This window comes from Anolis sagrei, chromosome 4 (assembly GCF_037176765.1).
Source record: "Anolis sagrei isolate rAnoSag1 chromosome 4, rAnoSag1.mat, whole genome shotgun sequence".
Classification (NCBI taxonomy): domain Eukaryota; kingdom Metazoa; phylum Chordata; class Lepidosauria; order Squamata; family Dactyloidae; genus Anolis; species Anolis sagrei.
This window is the reverse complement of record NC_090024.1, coordinates 222,713,454-222,735,100: the sequence shown is the minus strand read 5'-3', so window position 1 is coordinate 222,735,100 and position 21,647 is coordinate 222,713,454. Positions and strand designations below refer to the sequence as shown.

The 21,647-nt window shown below is 37.7% G+C and overlaps 1 protein-coding gene across 1 annotated transcript in view; it reads right to left on the bottom strand.

The window, feature by feature from the left end:
* Positions 1-21,647, bottom strand: part of PARD6B (par-6 family cell polarity regulator beta) — a 40,662-nt gene that overhangs the window by 6,787 nt on the left and 12,228 nt on the right. The window contains exon 2 of the mRNA XM_060772116.2: positions 13,962-14,184. Coding sequence (XP_060628099.1) covers positions 13,962-14,184 — 223 coding nt within the window. The remainder of the gene's footprint in view (positions 1-13,961; positions 14,185-21,647) is intronic.

Below are 21,647 nucleotides of genomic sequence, written 5' to 3'. Positions count from 1 at the left end.
TCTGGTGTTGCTGCAAGAAGGTCCTCCATTAATGTAATTTTATTGGTATCTATATTTATTTTGAAATTTACCAGTAGCTGCTGCATTTCCCACCTTTGGCTTATACTTGAGTCAATATGGTTTCCCAGTTTTGTACTGGAACGGGTGTGGCCTTGGAGTTAAATCTGACACATCAGTGGCCTCACAGGTGGCAATGCTCCTTCCACATGACACCAGCATGGCTTAGTTGATTGCAAGAGAAGTACTAAACTAAACTAAAATATACTGGTATTTTTATCATTATATTAGGTTTCATACTGGAATGTGGCCCTCAAGAACTTGGAAAATGATTCCAGCTTTTGGGAGTGAACAAGATTCCCACTCTTGATTTACAAGGCATGCACATAGCATTCTTCCCTCGAAGTGTAATTCTCTGTTACGTTTTTCTTTTTCTCAAGTTTCAGTACATTTGGATAAAAAAGAACGAGGAAAGGCAAACAGCCAGTGGACCAGTTCCTGCCAAATACCTGGATGTTATCCAAATGACCTGGTTTTAATCTGAAAACAAATACCATTCCACAAGTTTTCTTCCCTGCCCCTCACTGAGAGTAGGTAAAATGGCTGGTAAGAGACTAAATAAGTAACATATTCAAATATTGGAAGATACTTCCAGGAAGAAGTTAAACCACAAACTAATGCTCCTCACGCCTTGGAGCTCAAGCAGCAAAAAGTTTTTGAGCTGATTTTAGACAACTTTTAGCAAAAGGATTGTTTTGCTAAAGAGCTACTTCAAGAGGGATAATGTGTAAACTTCATTTGAATCCACTGCTTAACTCAATGTATATAGATGTCAATCAGAGAAATACAAATTATGGTTCCTCACATATTTAGCTAATGAATCAATGCCTCCTGATTTACAACTCTTCAGGACAAGTTGAACATTTTCGCCAGAGCTGAACATTTCTTTGACATTATAGTCGAGATAACTGGTACAGAGTGGTACGACGTCTCAACACACATCTAAAGTATGCTGCAATCTACGGTCTCTAATTCCACTTTGAAAAGGGTTTTAATAACTGTACCGAGGAAATTATTTACAGATGGCTAGAAGACTCTGCACATCTCTGAAGAAATAGATAAGATTGTTGAACTTCTCTTTCTAAGGGTAAAGCCTACTTTCAGACTCATTTTCAATCTGGTGGGACAGTTTTGTTTATCTTTATGGTTAAAGTCCTTCCTTGCTGGTCACAGGTCAACAGAATGTATACCAACAATTGCTAATCAGTGTACAACTACCAGCGGGATCATGGACACATTTCACCTCAAAGAGACTCTTCCTAACTATTAGCCCTTCTGCTAGCCTTCAGAAAGAGATCCTCTATTAATTCCCCATCTATGAACAGAATTAAGCCTGAAAGAAGGAGAGAAAGACAAAGTCAAATCTGCCAGAGGGCTACTGTTAAGTGTAAAAAAAGTTCACTGAACATTGCTTCAAATAATTACCATATATACTTGAGTATAAGCCAACTCAAATATAATCCGAGGCACCTAATTTTACCACAAAAAAACTGGGAAAACTTATTGACTCGAGTATAAGCCAAGCATTGGAAATACAGCAGCTACTGATAATTTACAAAATAAAAATAGATACCAATAACATTACATTAATTGAGGCATCAGTAGGTTAAATGTTTTTGAATATTTACATAAAACTGTAATTTAAGGTAAGACTGTCCAACTCTGATTAAACCCTTAACCCTTTTCAATGCAAATGTGCTTATGTAGCCTTCCCATAATAATAATAAAGAGAGTAAAAATAATACATGTAATAACAATAATAGAGTAAAATAATGGAAATGTAATAATAACAGTAATAATAGAGTAAAATAATAAATGTATTGTCAAAGGCTTTCATGGCCGGAATCACTGGGTTGTTGTAGGTTTTTCGGGTTGTATGGCCATGTTCTAGAAGCATTCTCTCCTGATGTTTTGCCTGCATCTGTGGCAAGCATCCTCAGAGGTTGTGAGGCTTGTTCGAAACTGGAAAATTGGGTTTATAAGGGAATGCTTCTAGAACATGGCCATACAACCCAAAAAACCTACAACAACCCACAATAATAAATGCAATAACAATAATAGAGTAAAAGAATACATGTAATAATAGAGTAAAATAATAATTGTAATAATTACAATAAATAGAGTAAATAATAAATGTAATACAAGTAATAAGAGTAAAATAATGTAAAGTAATAATAATAAAGAGTAATATAATAAATATAATAATAGTAACAACAGAGTAAAATAATAAACAACTTTGACTTGAATATAAGCCAAGGGGGGCTTTCAGCCTAAAAAAAGAGCTTAAGGCTCAGCTTATACTCGAGTATATACAGTATGTGTTCACAATGCAGGCAATGATCTTGAAAATATAAGCTGCCAGTGTCTTTGTTCCTTTGTCGAATGCAGCAGAAGCTACATTTTACTGTGCCTCTCTCTCTTAATTGCAAACACTGACCAAGCCATGCAAAATTAGTTTTTTAAAGATTAATACAGCAAGAGGGAAATCCCACCCTTGTAGCGTCTGCCACCCCATGCCCAGCCCAAAATATCTGTTGTGAAAAGGGTGTCTAGAAATTGCAGGAATTCTATAGCAAATGGAATTCATCTTTCAATTACATTACAAGCCTCAATTCCCATCATTTTACATTAAAAATCCCTTTATTTATCTAGCCACTTTCAGGATTTTCCCACTGTAAGTGCTCAGTGGGTACAGCGCGTTGGAAACTGGCCCCAGAAACTCCAAACCTTGTCTAAATCTGCTTCAGTGTCAACTACAACAGTTAAATTTGTCATATTAAAAAAGCAACCCAACAAAACATCATGTAACAGCAATCAAAAACTGATTTAGCCTGATTATGCAGAAATCCAGGTAAGCTCAAATCAATGCTCTTTTATTGTATGGCTCCACATAAACAAAAAACATATGGCAGCTGAAAGGAAATTCTAGGTTTTATGTGGCGATGTTTGAAACATTTAAGAGCAATGTATCATATCTGACTGCAGAATTTTGGCACAACAGTGTAATTAATCATCTATCTATCCATTTCATTTTTTCTACCTAAATGTAATGCCTTAAGTTTTTCCCTGCTGGAATTTGTTTTGTTAGTTTTGGCCTAACTCTCTAATCTGGTAAAGTAATTTTGAATCCGGAACCTTTCATCTGGGGGTATTTAGCTATCCTTCCTAATTTTGTCTCTCTTGCAAATTTGTTAAACATGCATCCGTGTCATTTATAAATATTTTGAATAGCACTGGGTCTTTCCTACACAAAAAAGTCTTTGTCTACAAGTCATAAAGACAGTACCAGGTTTCTGCCAAGTTCAAAAAGACCATCTAAAGAAGATTTCCTGGTGAAATAGTAGGAAACAAGTGAAATATAGCCATTTCAACGGAGGAACCCCCAATCAGAATGTCTTTTTATTCAGGAACTTATTTACATACAAAGCAACAAACAGATCTCATGATAAGCAAAAGTACTCTTGAACAAACGCTCACTCCGAGCAGAACTTCAATGGTTCATAACGGATTTGAACACAATGGAAGCATTGGGACAACGAGCTTTTCACAGAGATTTTAATGCCAGTGCCCAAAATGCAAAAGTTATTCTTCTACCATGCATCATGATATGGTATGAAGCCAGGACCAAAAAGAAAGGCCAACAATATCTTACAATACAATTGCACAAAGGACCACTCTGTGCCTTTTGTGCATCTGGAAACACAAAGTAAATAAGTGCTCAATGGCAAGCGCTATTTGCAAACATTGATGTTGTTGTCACTAATGCTTCAATTATTTAACTGTGCAACAATAAAAAAAACCAGTAGCACTGGCCACTTTGAGTCAAAACAGATAAATGTATGGGAGATTTCATGCCTTCTTCAGAATCCAAAACTTCAGCTTTTTCTTCCCTCAACTGCAATATCTCCTGGAGCCTTCAGTAAGAGTGATATCCATTGCTCACTTTGTGCATCAACATATAATAATAAATGCGATAGGTTGTTGCGAAATGGAAAACTTTAGCTCTATGGTTCTTTTCACTAACTGCTTTTATGCATTCAAAACTTGCAGGCATAAGAACCAACTGAAAAGCTTCAGAGCAATGCAAATTTCTGTTAAGAGAGAATGCAGTGAAAATGCTTCCAATCCCATCATTCACTTAATATAATTGCATTTGGACATCCATTAAGCCATCTCAGTATTTTGAACACCGTCACCTTGAGGAATAGATAATGCATGTATATGAAAAGAAATTACTGAATGGAATTCAAAATGCCTTAAAGCTATCCCAAGAGAGTACTAAGTGAGGAATGTTTAACCCAGGTTAAAGTTAAATCTGTAGATATATAGATTTCGTTTTCAACTTCTGCCTGGGTTGAAACTTCAATGACTGCCTTCCTTTAATAATCAGGACTTCTTTGATCAATGGGATAAAATGTGATTATTATTTAATTTCAGTACCTTTTTTTAGGCATTTTGTTTATATGTAATTGGAAATGTTCATATTACTGGGGAAAGGGGAAACTGGGAATTTTATTTTGACTGGAAAAAATATTTCTAGGAAATATTGATAAACATGTGCTACAGCATTAGAATCGGCGACTACATTACCTATTCATATGGTTACAATGTGGGGATATTCCTTGATTCTAAATGAAATGAAAGCTGTACAGTAACTACATAGCTAAAGGAAAGTTATTAAAAGTTATAAAGAGTATATTCCATAGCCATGAATATGTAGGAATAATGCCAACTTCACAATATCTATTCTTCATCTCGTTAACATTGTAGCAGAATAGTTCTCAGCTCCCTTTTCCAAAAACCAACTTGTGTTGCAGTTGGCTCTCCATGCCCACAGATTCTAGCATCCACAACTTGCAAATCCTACTGATATTTCTTCTATCTTGTTGAGAGCTTAATCTTGCTGGAATCTTTGTGTTTCTTCTTGCACTGCTTTGGCCATGAGTTTTGCTATTCGATGGCAGTCATTCTTGTCACAGAACCAGATACTATGAATGGACAAATTAGCATTTCTGTTCAAAAAAAGGTTCATGTAGTTGAAATTCCAAGTCTCTGTTTATAGACTCAATTAAGTTGTGCAAATTCAATTGATTCCAAAAAAATAAATCCAACAAGGGATTGGATTTATCCAACAAGGGATACAAGGGAAACAATTTTATTACACTGTGTATATAATGGAACTTGAGCATCCATGGATTTGGGTATCTTCAAGAGTTCCTGAAACTAGAGGATACCAAAGACTCATTGCATCCTTCCAAATTAGTGTGTTGTATCCTTTCAAATCTGTCTTCTAAGATGTCTCTTGACCTCCTTTGAAATAAGCTTCAGTGAGCTGATAGCAAAAATGCTATGTAAGGCAGAACATTCTCATTTGCTTTGGGCAGGGAGATATAGTAAGGATTTTATGGCATGGTAGAAGATAATTCCTATCCCATGAAACACAAATCTTGAAACTGCCCTGTGCTACAAATAAATGCAGAGTATTTGAAAATAATACATACACTCAGCTTAAAAGACTATGTTCATAAACTTTCCTAGGCTGCATGACTATTTAGCCTCTCAAAAACCCTGGAATAATGTTTTTAAAGCAATATCATTCACTACAAAGGCACCATTGTTCTGACACAAACTAATCAGTTTACAGCTGCAGTGAAAACCTTTTGGCAAGGAATCATAAAAGTTACCATAAATAAGGCGGATGTCGATATAGCCCAAAGGTGACCTGCTTTTAATAAGCAGAATTGCTGATGTGAAACCAAAGCTGCATGTTGCCATGCTGGACACAAACAACGAGACATTGCCTAACTGTTTTTGGATCCGATCTAGTGACTCAACCCACACAAGAGCCTTCACAGCAGGCAGTCATTTACATAATTAAGTTCTGTTGTCTATGCTTGACTGCCTGGTACTCCGAATCCTTGGAATTATACTGGTTGTCCGATATCAAAAGTATGCTCTTTGAATCTGAATGTATAGATTTTATAAATGACTGCCTCATATAATTTACTTTGTGAATTGTTCTTTAATACACCATTATTTAGCCATGACATACAACTAATACTGCTTGCATTTCTTGAGGAAACCCATTTTGAGCCTTGTGCCAGTATCAAATCCACTATGTTAGCTCTACTGCTATTACACCATTCCACAAAACAAATACTTTTATGAAACTAGCATTTGCTTGTATGTGTTGCTCCTCTCTACACAAGCACTAGTGAAATCCTTATTCTAATTATTGTACAATGTTGGATAAAGCACCGTCCTAAAAGCCAAAAGTACTTAAAATATACAGTATGACCCTTGTAACCACAGGATTGGTACCCACAGCTTTACATAACCACATCTGACAAAAGATGTCCTTTCTAGGAATTTTCTAGGTCATCCAGGCGACTGCAATAACTTTCGATGGAAGTAGATTTTAATCAGGTTTGCTCTTATCTACGGTTTCCTGTTTCCACTGCCAGTTCAAGAATGTATGGAGTTCATACTGTAGTGCTATCTTTGAAGAAATGCTTCTATAATCGTCAGTAGGAATTGTGATAAAGTTTAGTAGTCTCCAAGACTAACATCAGTGTCCATAATTTTGAAATGTATTAAAGGCATATGCAGAATTTCTGATGAGTAGAGCTTTCTGATTGTTTTTACAGTGCAACAAACTTTCTTGTTTGTGGAGTTAATCTCAAGATACAATATTAGGGCTGGGATTTAGCACAGTGGGTTAACTGCCAGCTGTGGAAAATCTTGCCAACTCAAAGGTTGACAGTTCAAGCCCAGGTTGGGGTGATCTCCCGACTGTCAGCCCAGTTTTGCTTACTTAGCAGAATGAAAACAGAAATGTGAGTAGATAAATTAAAAGGTGGCCTTAAGGACATACCGATGATTTTATCAGAAGGTTGTCTACAGACAACAAAGCTCCTTGGCATGAAAGATGGGGCAACAACACCTCCCCATGCCTGGAGTCGAGTACAGCCTCTAGATGCTGGAGATGGAAAGATAGGGAAAGCCTATACTTCTGTTTATACATTATCTTTCCTTGTCAACTGTATATCAGCATTGAATGTTTGCCATATATGTGTTCTATAATCCACTCTGAGTCCCCTCAAGGAGATAGAGTGGAAAGTATATTATTTTTATAAAGTATATTATTATTTGTTTGTTCAAATGTATCTAGAAAGAGTATCTCATCAGCAGATACAAATACATGTAGTATACATTCTTGTATCTTCCAATACACATATTATTTAATATGTATCCCACTTTTCCACTTAAAGGGGCTAAGAAAAATAAGAGGCAAGCATAGCCAACACAAAGTGTCAGATTAAAAATAATAATAAGCAAACTATGCCTGTGAGTCAAAACTAGCTAAGCAACAGGACAACGAAACAGCTAAAAACCTGCCTGAATAAAAAAAATATCTTGGCCTGCCAGAGAAAGGACAATGGAATTGGAGCTCATAGTCTTGCCTGCCTTGGCAGAAAAATGCAGTGCCTATGAGAGGCCATTGAGAATGCCCACTTTTGCATCAAGACTGCCTCCGACAATAGGTCATTGATTAAACATCTCTTTGAAAGGCCTCTCTTTTAAGCTCATATGAGATAATGAGGTTTCTGAAACAGCCTACACCAAGCTATTTTTGTAGGGGAGGGCTATACAGATCATAATCAGCACACTTACTACTGTACTACCCAAAACTGACCTGATCTTGTCTGATTTCAGAGACTAATCAGGGCTGGGCATGATCAATACCTAGACAGAAGAAGCCTGGCAAAAGCAGAGATCTTGAGAGAGGATTTTGAAAGAATTCTGGGTAGTCAATGCTTGTCAGCCTTGCCACAGTATTTATAAGAAAAGGCAATGTTCTGACTTACCATCCCTATTGTATAGGCAGTCCACGAGTTACAAACATCCTTTTTACAAATGACCCATAGTTAAGGACAGGGGTGAGACAACAGAAAGGGAGAAAAATTACTCCCAGGAATGGAAATCCACTCAGGTGTCTCCAGTTAAGTGTTCTTGCCAATCCTTGTTTCCACACCAAGCCAAATTTTTCAAAATCCGATTATCACAGGGACAGAAAGTGAAATCTTCTGAACAGGGGTACAGTCAGAAAAGCAAACAGCACAGAGGTGTTAACCCTCGCCTATGCCATCCAAAGCTTGAACGTTCTCTCTCTCTCTCTCTCTCTCTATCTATCTATCTATCTATCAGGCTGGAATTACACTGAAAAAATGTACCTGTCCCAACTTACAAACAAATTCTACTTAAGAACAAACCTACAGAAGCTACCATGTTTGCAACTTGGGGAATGCCTGTACTTAAATTCCAGAAACCTGACTGCTATATTCCATTTTACCTCTCCAAAATTATAGTGCTCCTAAGGCTGACCCACAGCCATACAATCTGTTGCAGTTGAAGAATTACATTCAACCAGAAAACAGTACTTGCAGTGTTCTGTATATGTGTGTGTGTGTGTGTGTGTGTGTGTATATCTCCCACATTTACACTAAAGCATCTTCATACCATTTACTAAAATGTCATATACACCAGTGCTATTACTAAGGATGGTACTCTAAAAATGCTAAAAGGGTTACACTCCAACAAAGCTTTCTCTCATACACAGCTGAACTATGGAAAGAAAAATGCAGAGGATATTGACATTGCTAAAGTTTTAACGAAGAAAGCCTAACTATTAAGCATATTATCACACATTCTTTTAAATTGAATACTGTTGAAAATTAGCTAAAATACAAAAAAGTCAAAACCTACATTGGGGAAAAAGTCTGCGATGTATTTTTCATTTTTCCGTAACTGGCTTTATTTTTAAATGGGAATAAAATTATATTTAATAATTGAGAAAATTCTGTCTTAAAAAAACTTCTGGAAGACGTGAATCCAATATGTTATGTAACTCATGCAAACACACACATATGGGGTTAAACATAAGTAATAATCCCACTCCAAAGTGGCTTATCTGCTCTAGTCATATGGCTACTGAAAGAGCTTAAGCAGAAATGCTGAACCTGACTTTATAAAATAGTCCCATCTATTTTCAAAGATTCCGTTTTTGGTACAAAAAATGAGAGATAAAAATGACAGCCAAAATTTAAAAGGTTAAGGGGGGGGAAAAGCAAAACTTGTCATTGTAGAAATTGCCACAATGACATCTTTATGCGGTTTTACTTGAAAGTAAGTAGCAATGCATCCACTTGGAGTTGCTTCCTACTAAGCATGTGAGGACTACAGCTTTTGCAACATATTATATAAATAGTTGTAAAGGAAAATGCTGCTCTGGATTCTCTTAAGCATGACTTGCGTCAGAGAAACTGTGCGGAACAGTACAACAAATTCACGCATTGGCCAAGACCAGCTCCTGGAATGTTTATTCCCTTGTTTATTGTGTTCAACCAACATTCACTGTCTGGGAATCTCACCTTTATGTATGAGGGCCATTTCACAACAAACAAATGAACTTGCCATCAGTTATATACTAAACAAGGGAGATGTAGCCAATACTAGCTCCCAGAAGAATATTCTCCTGCTTTTAGAACATAATCTCATATATCTAAATCACACACATGTCCTTAAATCCATTGCACTAACATTGTTTGCAGATTTGGTTATGGAAAGTGTCAAGGGCTGCATTCTTCCTAAGAGCCTGCCTGACAACTGAGATAATTATTTGAAGTCCTCCTGCCTTTAAAGATTAGGCTGGTAGTCAGTAGAGAGAAGGCGTTTTCTGCCCTCCCCTCGCCAACATACTCAATATGCTCTTTTGAGCTATTAATGTTCTTGTATTTTCACTAATAAATGCTGGAGGTGCAGTGGCACAATGGTTTAACCCTTGTGCTGGCTGAACTGCTGACCTGAAGGTCGGCAGTTTGAATCAACAAGATGGGGTGAGCTCCTGTCTGTCAGCTCCAGCTTCTCATGCAAGGACATGTGAGAAGCCTCCCACAGGATGGTAAAACATCTGGGTGTCCCCTATGCAGTATCTCTGCAGACAGCCAATTCTCTGACACCAGAAGTGACTTCCACTTTCTTAAATCCCTTCTGACATGATTAAAAAAAAAACCTAATAAATCCTAAGAGCTCAAAATCAAACATACCGTATATTCTTTTGCATGACTTTAAAACATTACAAAAAAACCAACCCCCAAAACTTGTGTTGACTTATCCACTGGTTAATGCTGGAAATGCACTGGCTCCCCATCATTTTGGATGCTTGAAGTAAAGTTGGCTGTTTTTAATAGAGGCGTATTGTAAAGCCTTGTGAGTCCTAACAGTTTTTCTGTAAGCTCACAAGATTTGCATAGAGACTACAATAATCCACTATTTAAAACAGCCACTGCCATTCTGCTCCACCTCATGTTCCCAAAAATGGCAGCTGTACTACATTCTTCAGGCTCCACCAAGTTGCTACTAAATGCGGTTCAGGCCAAAAAGGAGGTGAGGAAGGTGAAAAGAGCTAGCTTTTTAAAGGTTTGGGTAATGGAGGAGTAATAGGGCGGAAGTGCTGCTTCCACATCTCGCCACCACAAGCTGGGCCTCTCACCACTGCCTCCTGCCATTGTCTTTGCATTCGGTCCTTAATACAAGCAATCTGTTTTCCTTTGCTTTTCTCTCCACTTTTCTCAGTGGCATTTTCATTCTTTTCCCTCATTTATAAGCCTCTCCCGAACTGTATTCATACAGACATTGACATTTTAAGATTAGCAATGTAATCTACAGTCCCAAATTATAAAACAAAACAAAAAAACCCTTGCCTTCTCTTTAGCTTCAAGTATGTCACTTCTGTGTATTTTTAAAAGAATATGACAAGTCGCTTGTGGGCATTTACACTAGAAAAACAGGCTATCCATTCAATGAATACAAATTAAAATTCAACAAGATGCACAGTTCACTCTTTCTGTAGACTCTCCTATCTGCTCTAAATTCCTAAAAAAGTTGATTACTTACTTAATTATTTAAAATATATTATTTTCAAGACAATTACACTATTTTCATTTCTTCTTCATACCATTCCAATTTTTAAAAATAAAAGTTGCAAGATTTCCATCAAATGCCAGGAAAGAAGAAATAGAAATAGGAACACAAAAAGGACAAGTGCCAACTCTAATGAACCCTTCCCAACTTGCGGTGCCTGGCCTTTTATTTTCCATACCCCTTTGCTTTCAATCTCTCTCACTTCCTCCCTCCCTTGAGATTCTTGTCTTTATTCCTGACTTCTCAGATCCTGCTCTTTTACACATTTGTGTTCCTAGAATATAATTGTGCTGCCCGCTGCTCAGCTCTGCATGCCCATGTTTTCCTTGATCCTCTGCTTCCATTCGGTTAAAACATGGCAGTTTTCACTATTTCTGTCATTCAGCACAAGACAAAACAAGGTTATTCTGCTGAGAAGCTGTGCCGGGGGTGTTTAAGTTTTCTTTCCCAGCAGAGGGACAGCTTGCAGTTTCTTTCCTTGCAGACTCTCCAGATCAATCAGTTACTTCTTCTCTGATTTGAATGGAGCAGCTCATGAGAACAAGTGGACAAACAATGGCCAGCCTCAGATATAACATATCATAGAATCACAGAATAACAGAATTGGAAGAGATCACATGGGCAATCTAGTCCAACCTCTTGCCATGCAGGAAAAGCACAGTCCAAGCACCCAACCGACGGCCATCCGGCTTCTGCTTAAAAGCCACCAAGGAAGCAGCTTCCACCACACTCCAAGGCAAAGAGTTCCACTGCTAAACCGCTCTTACAGTCAGGAAGTTCTTCCTAATGTTCAGGTGGGATCTACTTTCCTATAATTTGCAACCATTCCTCTGAGTCAAGGTTTGCAGGGCAGCAGAAAACAAGTCTGCTTCCTCTTCCTTATGACATCCTTTCAAATACTTAAATATGGCTATCATGTCTCCTCTCAACCTTCTCTTCTGCAGGCTGAACATACCCAGCTCTTTAAGCTGCTCCTCATAGGGTTTGTACTCCAGACCCTTGATCATCTTAGTTGCCCTCCTCTGGAGATGTTTCAGCTTGTCAATAGCCCTCTTGAATTGTGGTACCCAGAATTAGACACAGTATTCCAGGTGAGGTCTGACCAAAGCAGAACAGAGGGGCATGACTTCCCTTGATCTAGACATGACTTCCCTTGATCCAGACACTATACTCCTTTTGATGCAGCTCAAAATCCCATTGGCTTTCTAAACTGCTGCATCACAATGTTGGCTGATCTTCAACTTTTTCTCAATGAAGACTCCAATAACTTTTTCACATGGACTGTTGTCAAGCCAAGCATCACCCATACGGTATCTATCATTCCCTGCACCTACCAAGCTTGTAGCTCTTTCAAAAAAAAGAGATAAGATCAGTCTGGCATTATTCATTTTTTTAAATACATCCATGTTGAACTCAGTCCAGTACACTGGATTTACCAAATCAATAATGGTCCTGCATTTACCACACTTTCTCCTTCCCAATTGTTCATCTAATTTGTAAACAGCACCAAAACTATGTTTTATCATTTTAGACATCATAGGGAAGTGAAGATTGTTGAACAATGGCATCTGAAGCTGGGTGTACACAGTAAGAAGGGGGCACATGGCTCACTGCTTATCGGACCACAATTTACTGCATTGAAACTGGATTTCATCAGAGCTATCGGGCAGTATACAAAAGGGTTTTCAATAAATCTTACTGAATTGTATTGATTTACTGAATATGTAAAAAGCTTATCAATAAGAGTCGGCAGAGATGGCTTAACAGTTTTTAGCTAAAGAAAAGGTTGAAGCATGATTTGCAATGAATTTAAATTACATTTCTCCTGTAGTTCATGTAAGATAATCAATTGTATACTTTGTTTAACTATTGCTGATTTTTAAAATTGTGCTCCATGTTTTTCCACACCAACAGAAAACGCATCCCTATGTTCTCATCTCCTGACCTGTTTCATTTCTGCTAGTCTCGCTGAGAATATAACTAGTTCAATACAATTACAACTATTAAGAAAGCTATCAACTAGATTTCTGACTGGAAAAACAAAATTCATAGCAAAATTACCAGTCATAAACAAAATCCCAATTATTTCTTAAAGTTATTAAAATCAGATTGCTAGTCCCTACTAAAATTGATTCACCAAAGGGCACATCAACATTTTAGCAACTCCAAGTAACTCAATAAGTCTGCTCCAATTGGGACAAGCAATTGGATTCAAGATTTTTAAAATCTGAAGACTAAATACTGGTAGACACCAACATCAAGTGACATGCAGTTTCTTACATCACTTATGACATGATAAAAAAAAGCCCAACATCAATGAGACCTCCATTTCTTTATATTGCACCGAAAGGAAAAATGACAGGATAGAATTCAGCATAAGCAACACAACCGTAAGATATGTTTTCATAACAAACAGCATGGGATGGAAACAATTCACCCATGGAAAGACAAGTAACTGGCTTGAGAGGACGTACAGTTCCAGCAAAATTCTGGTAAAAGTAGTAACAGAAAGAAATGTAGATTAGCCAAAACTACTGTCTATATTAATATATAAGTCTAGAAAAGCCCAGGCTGACTAATGCATGAGTCAACTTAAGTGCTTTAACTTTTATCATAAAACGAACCATCTATGAGTAGAACAGTGAAAGGTGGGAGCTTAGACTGTCCCAGGACTATTTAAAAAAATCACTAACCCGCTCTTTTTTTCTGATGCATGACCTCGTTTTTTTGAAGGCTTGGGTCAGGCATTTGCAATGGCGGTGGCCAGAGACAGCTGGATCCCTGGCCATTTCTCCTCTCTATAGAATGGTTTCAGCTTATCCATAGATCATATCAAAAGCCGTAATTTTGACCCAATAACCTCAACTTTTATATGAAGTCAACTTATGTATGAGTATATATATATTGCAAAATACACTTACCTTTTCTCTGAATAAAGATCCTAAGCAAAGGATTTGCTGTAGACACTGCTTTGTGATAATTGTCATCATTGTTGATCGGCAAGAGATCCCCATGAATGTCTATATATCCAACTAAGACGTCCACATTAGGTATTTTGTGAACATGTTGCAGTAATCCATAGAATTCATCAAATTTGCCAGGTTTGGACCTTTCCAAAGAAAATCGTCTATATTCTGCACCGAACTATAAATAAAACAAAAAAATATTATTTAATAATGTGATAGACATGATTTAAATTAAAAAGATAAAATCCACTTGATTTTCACACCACATCATTTGAATAGTGAATATAACGCCAAGCAGTGAGTTGTATAGATAAATCTGGGTCTTCCTAATGTAACCACACACACACACACACAGATCCACTAAATCAATAGGTAAGTTTTGAATTACTATCCAACAACTTATTCATTTATTCTAATTTGTCTGAGATAATAACGTTCAAGACTTGGTAGAAACTGTAAAAAAAACAAAAACGTGAAAATGTAGCCTTAACAAAAGTGTGTTTTGCACTATACATGCTGTCAGACTTGGTCCATATGCCACCCACATTTCAAATTTGATGACTATCAAGATAGATATGTGGGTGGCATATTTGTACATAAAGCAATACCAATAACAGGATTTTCCCCCTTTCTGTCAAGCCAAAGGGAATAATTGCACATTTACACAAAACCCCTAACTAGTAAGCAACATAGTCTATGGCACAGCAACACCTATCCCTAGGACATAATCTATCACATATATTTCTAAACTAGAAATTAGAACTGATGTTACTCAACACAATTTCATTTCATACCTTGACCAGGGAAATAAACACCTTGCTCCTTGAGACAGCTATTTAACCATGCGAACATAGCTTTGAGGTTGCAAAAAATTAATGCATTAAAACTCACATTAGCATAGTTCATGCCCTCCCAGGAGCTATCCCCGGAGCCTTCCCTTCTCACATTTTTGCAAGTATTTGTGAATAGCTCATGTGAATCTGTACCATGTGGTGGTAAGCAACACCATGTTCATGCATTTCCAAAAAATACATTTCATAATTAGATAACTACAGCCCTCCTCCACAAATATAGGATTAGTGAACAAAATTTGCTGGTCACAGGATGTGGTTCCCAATTTGATTTGCATTCCACCCAACCTACATTCAGTTGTAAGTATTAGCTACATTAGATCCACTCAGGGCCCTTACACACAGCCATATAACCCAGAATGTCAAGGCAGAAAATCCCACAATATCTGTTTTGAACTGGGTTATCTGAGTCCACGCTGCCATATGTTCCAGTTCAATGCAGAAAATGTGGGATTTTATTTGGCTGTGTGGATGGGGCCTTAATCATGGGAATGCAGAACATCAACCTCGAACCCATCTTTTTTAGCTACAGCCCCTAAGTGCAACTATTTCCAATTTGGTAGAGAACCAGTGTGGTGAAGTCATTTGAATGTTGAACTCTGGAGACAAGTGTTTGAATCCCTGCTCAGCCTTGGAGACCCACTTAGCCAAGTTCTTCTCAGTCTCAGAGGAAGCCAACCCCCCTCCCCCTCTGAGCATGATAGGGTCACCTTGGAGTTACCTAGAGTTGAAAGCACGCAACAACAACAACAACAACAACAACAACAACAACAACAACAACGGAGCTAGAAGAGCAAGAAACATCCAGCTTTTTCCTGCAGCTTGATACAAAACAATGATGTAATCTGCAGGAGTTATAGGAAACTAGTGAGTTCTTGTCTACTTCTCCCCTCAACTTTCCACAAGAAATTGTCAGGTTCAGAGTCCTGTAGCTGAGAAAGGTTAGTTGAGGGCATTGAAAGGGAGGGTGTCACAGGTACATCTCCCTATGCTGGATCACAGTTGTTTAAATACAGCATTTACAGGGGGAAAGGACACATGTGTTATTATTTCAAGTCTACCTTTGATATTATCAAGCTTTACAGATGTTGAAAACCAATAATTATACCATGGAGCAGCACTGGCAAATCTTTCCAATTCTTTAGGAACAAGATCTGCAAACATTTTCTGTTTCTAAGGTTACAAACATGACACAAAAGTAATAGGAACCTTTTCTGATATAATTTGTATAAGATTGCTTTCTAAATTTTTATTGCCTTTTGCCCCTCAATGCAATGATAATTTTTACTGTTTTACTGTTTGGGTAGACACTTCATTACTCACTGCACTAATTGAAATCCACCCAAGAAAGATAATGTATTTCAAAGCATTTCAATACTGTCACAGTTTTAAAAGCATTGTTTTCATAACTCTGAAGATGGCTAAATAATTTGTATGGAATTTGGTAGTGGTTCACCACTTTGAGTCACTTCAAGGTATATGTGTGTGTGTGTGTGTGTGTGTGTGTGTAGAGAGAGAGAGAGAGAGAGAGAGAGAGAGAGAGAGCGCAAGCGCAGTAAGTTCCAAAGGCTGTGCCTGAGAATATCAAGGGACCTGATGCTGGGCTTTGCATCTGGCATATGACACCTGAAAATGATACTTCAACAAAGAGACAAGATTTCAAATGCTCTGTTACTTTTATATGTATTCACAGGTGAGAGAAGACTGCACAGTAGTCTTATTCTATTTGAGTTCACTATACTCTAGAACAGTGGTTCTCAACCTGTGGGTCACGACCCCTTTGGGGGTCAAACAACCTTTTCACAGGGTTCACCTAAGACTATAGGAAAAAAAATATTTCAGGTAATCTTAGGAACCGAGACACCACTAACTTTTTCCTGCCCCCTTAACTTCTCAGAGGCCTCTTCTTCTCCGGAGGGAGGTGGACCATCACTCAGTCCCGTCCCCTCCACCCACTTCACCATTTTAGGAGGAAGAGACAGGAGTGATGGAGGTGAGGTTTGCTTTGGAGTCAAAAGGGAAGATGGAGGAGGAGCTGGTGGTGGAGGGGAGAAGGTGGGGGGGTAGAGGGGTGGGCAGTGGGGGGAGGCCAGGGCTTAGCAAGAAGTGGAGCAGCTCCTACATGGCCAAATCTCAGGAAGAAAGAGAAGTAACAATGAAAATACATCCTGCATATCAGATATTTACACAATGAGTCACAACAGTAGCAAAATTACAGCTATGAAGTAGCAACAAGAATAATTTTATGTTTGGGGGTCATCACAACATGAGGAACTGTATTAAGGGGTCACATTCAAATTCTAACCCCCCTTTTCTATAGCTGAGTTCAATCCTGGAGATGAAGCCCATTCAAATTTGAAAGCAAGTCAATACTACAGTCATATACAGGCCTCGGTACTCAGTTGGAAGCCAATGTAAGTGCTGCAACATTTACATTGGCTTCCAACTGAGTACCGTGGCCTGTATAAGATGTTAGTTCTGACCTTTAAAATTCTTTAGGGCCAGGGTCCATCGTACCTCAGGGACCGCCTCTCCTCCTCCCATCATCGGAGGCCGCAACAACCAGCACAACGCGACTTACTCTATATACCAGGTACTAGAGAAGTGCACTTGGAAAGTACCAGATGCAGGGCTTTTTCTATTTCTGCCCCTGCCTTATGGAATTCCTTGCCGCCCTATTTGAGAGCCATACGTGACTTAGGGCCTTTTACTCTTGCACTTAAGACCTGGCTTTTCACTAGAGCATTTGATCTATGTTAATTATTAATTTTTGTATGTATGTATTTTTATCTTTTACAATTTAGCTTGTAAATCGCCTAGAACATCTCGGATAGAGGGCGATTAATAAGTAATTAAATATGATGATGATGATGATATGATAACAGACAATTCAGTTATATTCAATAAAACATAGTCAGCAATGTTTAATGAATGATAGTTATTAATGATTCAAAGATGTAAAAATATATACTGTGGTAGAAAAAAACTACAATGAGGCAACTTACAAATTACATTATGTTGCCCCCCCCCCCCCCCGGAGTGAAACCTAAGTAAATATACATTTCAAGTAGCAAAGCCAATGTGGGTGAAATGTTCAAAACCATTTTAAAAGTGTCATTAAAGTGAGCTGTACTTTGACGCTCAAATTTAGATAACCTATCTGAATTTCAGCTGTCCTCTTTAAACATGTAAAATGACACACAGAGACACTCATACATCTTGCATTGCAAAATAGCATCTAGGGGCTTGGAAACTTGACATTAATCCTTACTTTGGTTTAATGAACACAAATTATTGGTAAAAATCATTAGAGAATCACATCTAAAAAAGCTTAGTTCATGCTGCAGAATTAGCATGCTACGGTTGAACACTGTTCAACAGTAAACAGTACAGTACTATTGAAGAAAAACTTCTGAAAGGCAAGCTCAAAGCTGTAAGACCAGTTTTGTGGAACAAATATGTAGCATATTTATGGAGTGATGAAGACAAAGCGGGATCTCCCATGAAGTTAAAGCAATTCCATATGCAAATTCTAACTACAGCATGTAGTCTAGACTGGTGCTAATTTGGAAATATTTCCGCCAATCAGATCTAGAAGAAAACTTTTCTTGCATTCTAGAAAAAAGTTTTAAATCAGCCATAAAGCACGTTCTTGTCCTAAAGGTATCTAAATAAAGATTTAAGTGTGCCTACATTAAATACCAATCAGGCAAAAAACTGATGAGTCATTCTGTTTTGTTCACCTGTGCAATACAAAGTAAATTAAATATGCATTATTGGAGCCAACTTCCTTCACAATCAAAACAAAGGAGTTATGAGATATTTCCAGGAAAAACATCTTTAGTCTTCAATAGCTTTGTTTTATTTCATTTATCTTAATATCTACATGATCAAATTCAAACTTCCTGAAGTCCTTAATGCAGACCAATTGACTTTTAAACTAGTGAAAATAGAAAAGCATCCATCCTTGGCATTATTCTTCCATCTATTCAAAAGAGTAGCATTTTATAGGGACATGTCAGGAGGCTGAACATTATGCCTCTTCACTTCCTCTTGGAAAGCCATTTTTCAGTCTTACTCATGTATGTCCATTTTTCTTGATGAAATAAAACTACCCCACAAACCCTTGTCTTTCCAAGTCTGCCTTCTGAAATGACATTGCATTGGTTCAGGTGTTTCTCACAAAAAAATGAAAAGTGGGAGATGGGAAACTGAATGATGAGACACCCCCTTACATTTCCTCCTCCCTGTCACTGTGCATCACAATGAAGCTATAGAGACTGTTCAAGCTTTCTCATTTCAGCTTCCTCAAGTAGAGCTGGGATGAAAGGAGATAATGATGGAGTAAAAGAGCCCTCTGGGGACTTTTTTTGTTTGTTTGCTTGAGTAGAAAATGGGGCAACATTGATGTAAATTATTCCATGGATGTCTCACGTATTTATTTTACACACACCCGAGCACTCTTAAGTTTTTCCCTCTTGTGCTATCTTGAGTTGGTGAGATGGATAATAGTCAATAAACTAAAGTCAAATCTTGACAAGACAGACACTTTTCAATAGATGAGTCCCAGCTTTGGGAAACAGGCATACAATTGTTTGTAAGAGGGTAGAAATATTTGGATGGAGTAGGTGAGGACTAAAATTAATTTCTGGGCAAAATACAAAGTGTTATTTATTTTGGAAAACCATGGGTTGTATAAGCTTTTGGAAAATAGCATTCATAACCTTTTGGAAAGGCATGACCTTGTTAGAGATTGTATTCCTTTTTGTAAAGTATGATCTTCCCGAGTTAAAAACCGAGTTAAAAACCCGCTTGAGTCAACTTTCTCCATGGTGGTAAATATCCACTTGTACTCATGCAAGGCAATTAGGTTTCTCAGCTGTTAAACTGATATACCTAGATATCACTTTGAACTGTTAGGGACAAAGATATGCCAATGCAAATGCACAAAAACAAAAACTAACATATATAGCAGAGTTTCAGAAGCGTTCTCTTCAGTTGTGCAAAAACATCTACTCTCCCTTAAAACATCTTGGTTTAAATCATACTCCCAAGAGACAAAAATAAATAGTCTTCCTTAAAAGTAACATATTTGGTTTTCTCACAAACTTTAATTATTTGGCCTACATGTACTTTGCTTATCAATCCAGTTACAGATAGAATTGAAGTTGTTTCTCCGTGCAGGTAACACAGGGTATCTTTCTTATAATCAACAGTTCAAAGTCTAAAGCATATCTCTATTCTGAGAGTCTAATAGAGTCTCTTCTCTAAAGCATTGTTTCTACTAACTTCTAAAATGGAGCCAGAGATCTTAGGGCTGTCCCAGATCTGATCATGTGGTCTACAGCCCCTTCCACAACATAGAGTTAAAGAAAATTGTATAATAATAATAATAATAATAATAATAATAATAACTTTATTTTTATACTCCGCCAACCATCTCCCTTAGGGGATTTGGGGCAGCTTACAAGGGGCATGCCCAATATTACAATTAAAACACACATGTAAACCAATTAAAACATCAGATAAAACAAATAACAACACAATTGAAAGCAATATAAAAACAATACGGCTGAAAGAAACATAGCTGAAGTACAGATTCAATGAGTGCAATACATTTTTACAGCAGCGCAGGAAAGTGCAACAATACAGTAAACCGGGCAGGAAATACTGTCAAACACATGCTGAGATAGGACGTATGCCAGTGTAAAATGTGGGCCGGTGTAAAGTGTGGAACTTCAAGTACGGACAAGAAAGTTACTGTTGAGCTGCTTAGTCAAAAGCGCACCGGAACATCCAGGTTTTTAGTTGACTCTGAAAAGAGGCTAAGGTGGACCAACTGTAGTTTCCGGGCTGTCTTCAAGGGCAATCCTATGTAGAGTGCATTGCAGTAATCCAACCTAGAGCTGACTAGGGCATGGACCACCATGGCCAGATCAGATTTCACAAGGTATAGGTACAGTACCCCAATGCACACATAAGCAATACAGTAAGCAATCTGAATTATATACATAACAAAGAACTAGTACAGTAGAAGGTTGCTATTTCCAACAGTTTTTTTGAGAGGGCGGGGGGCATCTACTCCAACCAGAGCTTGACTGGCAACTGTCACCCAAAGAACTTTTTCATCAGTTGCCCCAAGAAGACTGTGGAATGACGCATCAGAAGAGATTCAACAGCTAAATCAGCTGTCAGAATTTAAGAAGCAACTGAAGACTAGTCAATTTCAACCTATGAATTTCAGATTGATATTATACACATGTGCCTGATTTCATTATATGTTTCAATTTGTCTATGTGTTTTAATCTACATGTTTTAAATAGATGTCTGTTTTGGCTATTGTTACATTTTTATGTGTTTTTTAAAAAAATAATGTTGCAACCTAGCTTTAGGGGAGGAGGATTAAGAGCCAAACAGTATTATTATTTTTATAGTTTGGAGACATGGAGTACTCTTCAATTTAAAGCTCTCACTGGATAGCCCAGGTCTTGTGAAATACTTATGTCTAATTAAATTGGTATGCCAGCTACAGGTGTTCCTGGACTAAAATGAAATGGCCAAAGTAGTTCATGCTCTGATAACTTCACAATTAGATTATCACAATGTCCTCCATTGCAGAGCTTCCCTTGATGGTGGTTAAGAAGCTGTGGCTGGTGCTAATAACAACAACAACACTTTGTTGTATTCCACCCTATCTCCCCAAGGGGACACAGAGTGGATTTCAGCACATACAGACACTAAATGCCTCAAAACAATGAAACACAAATACACAGATAAAGGTAAAGGCTTC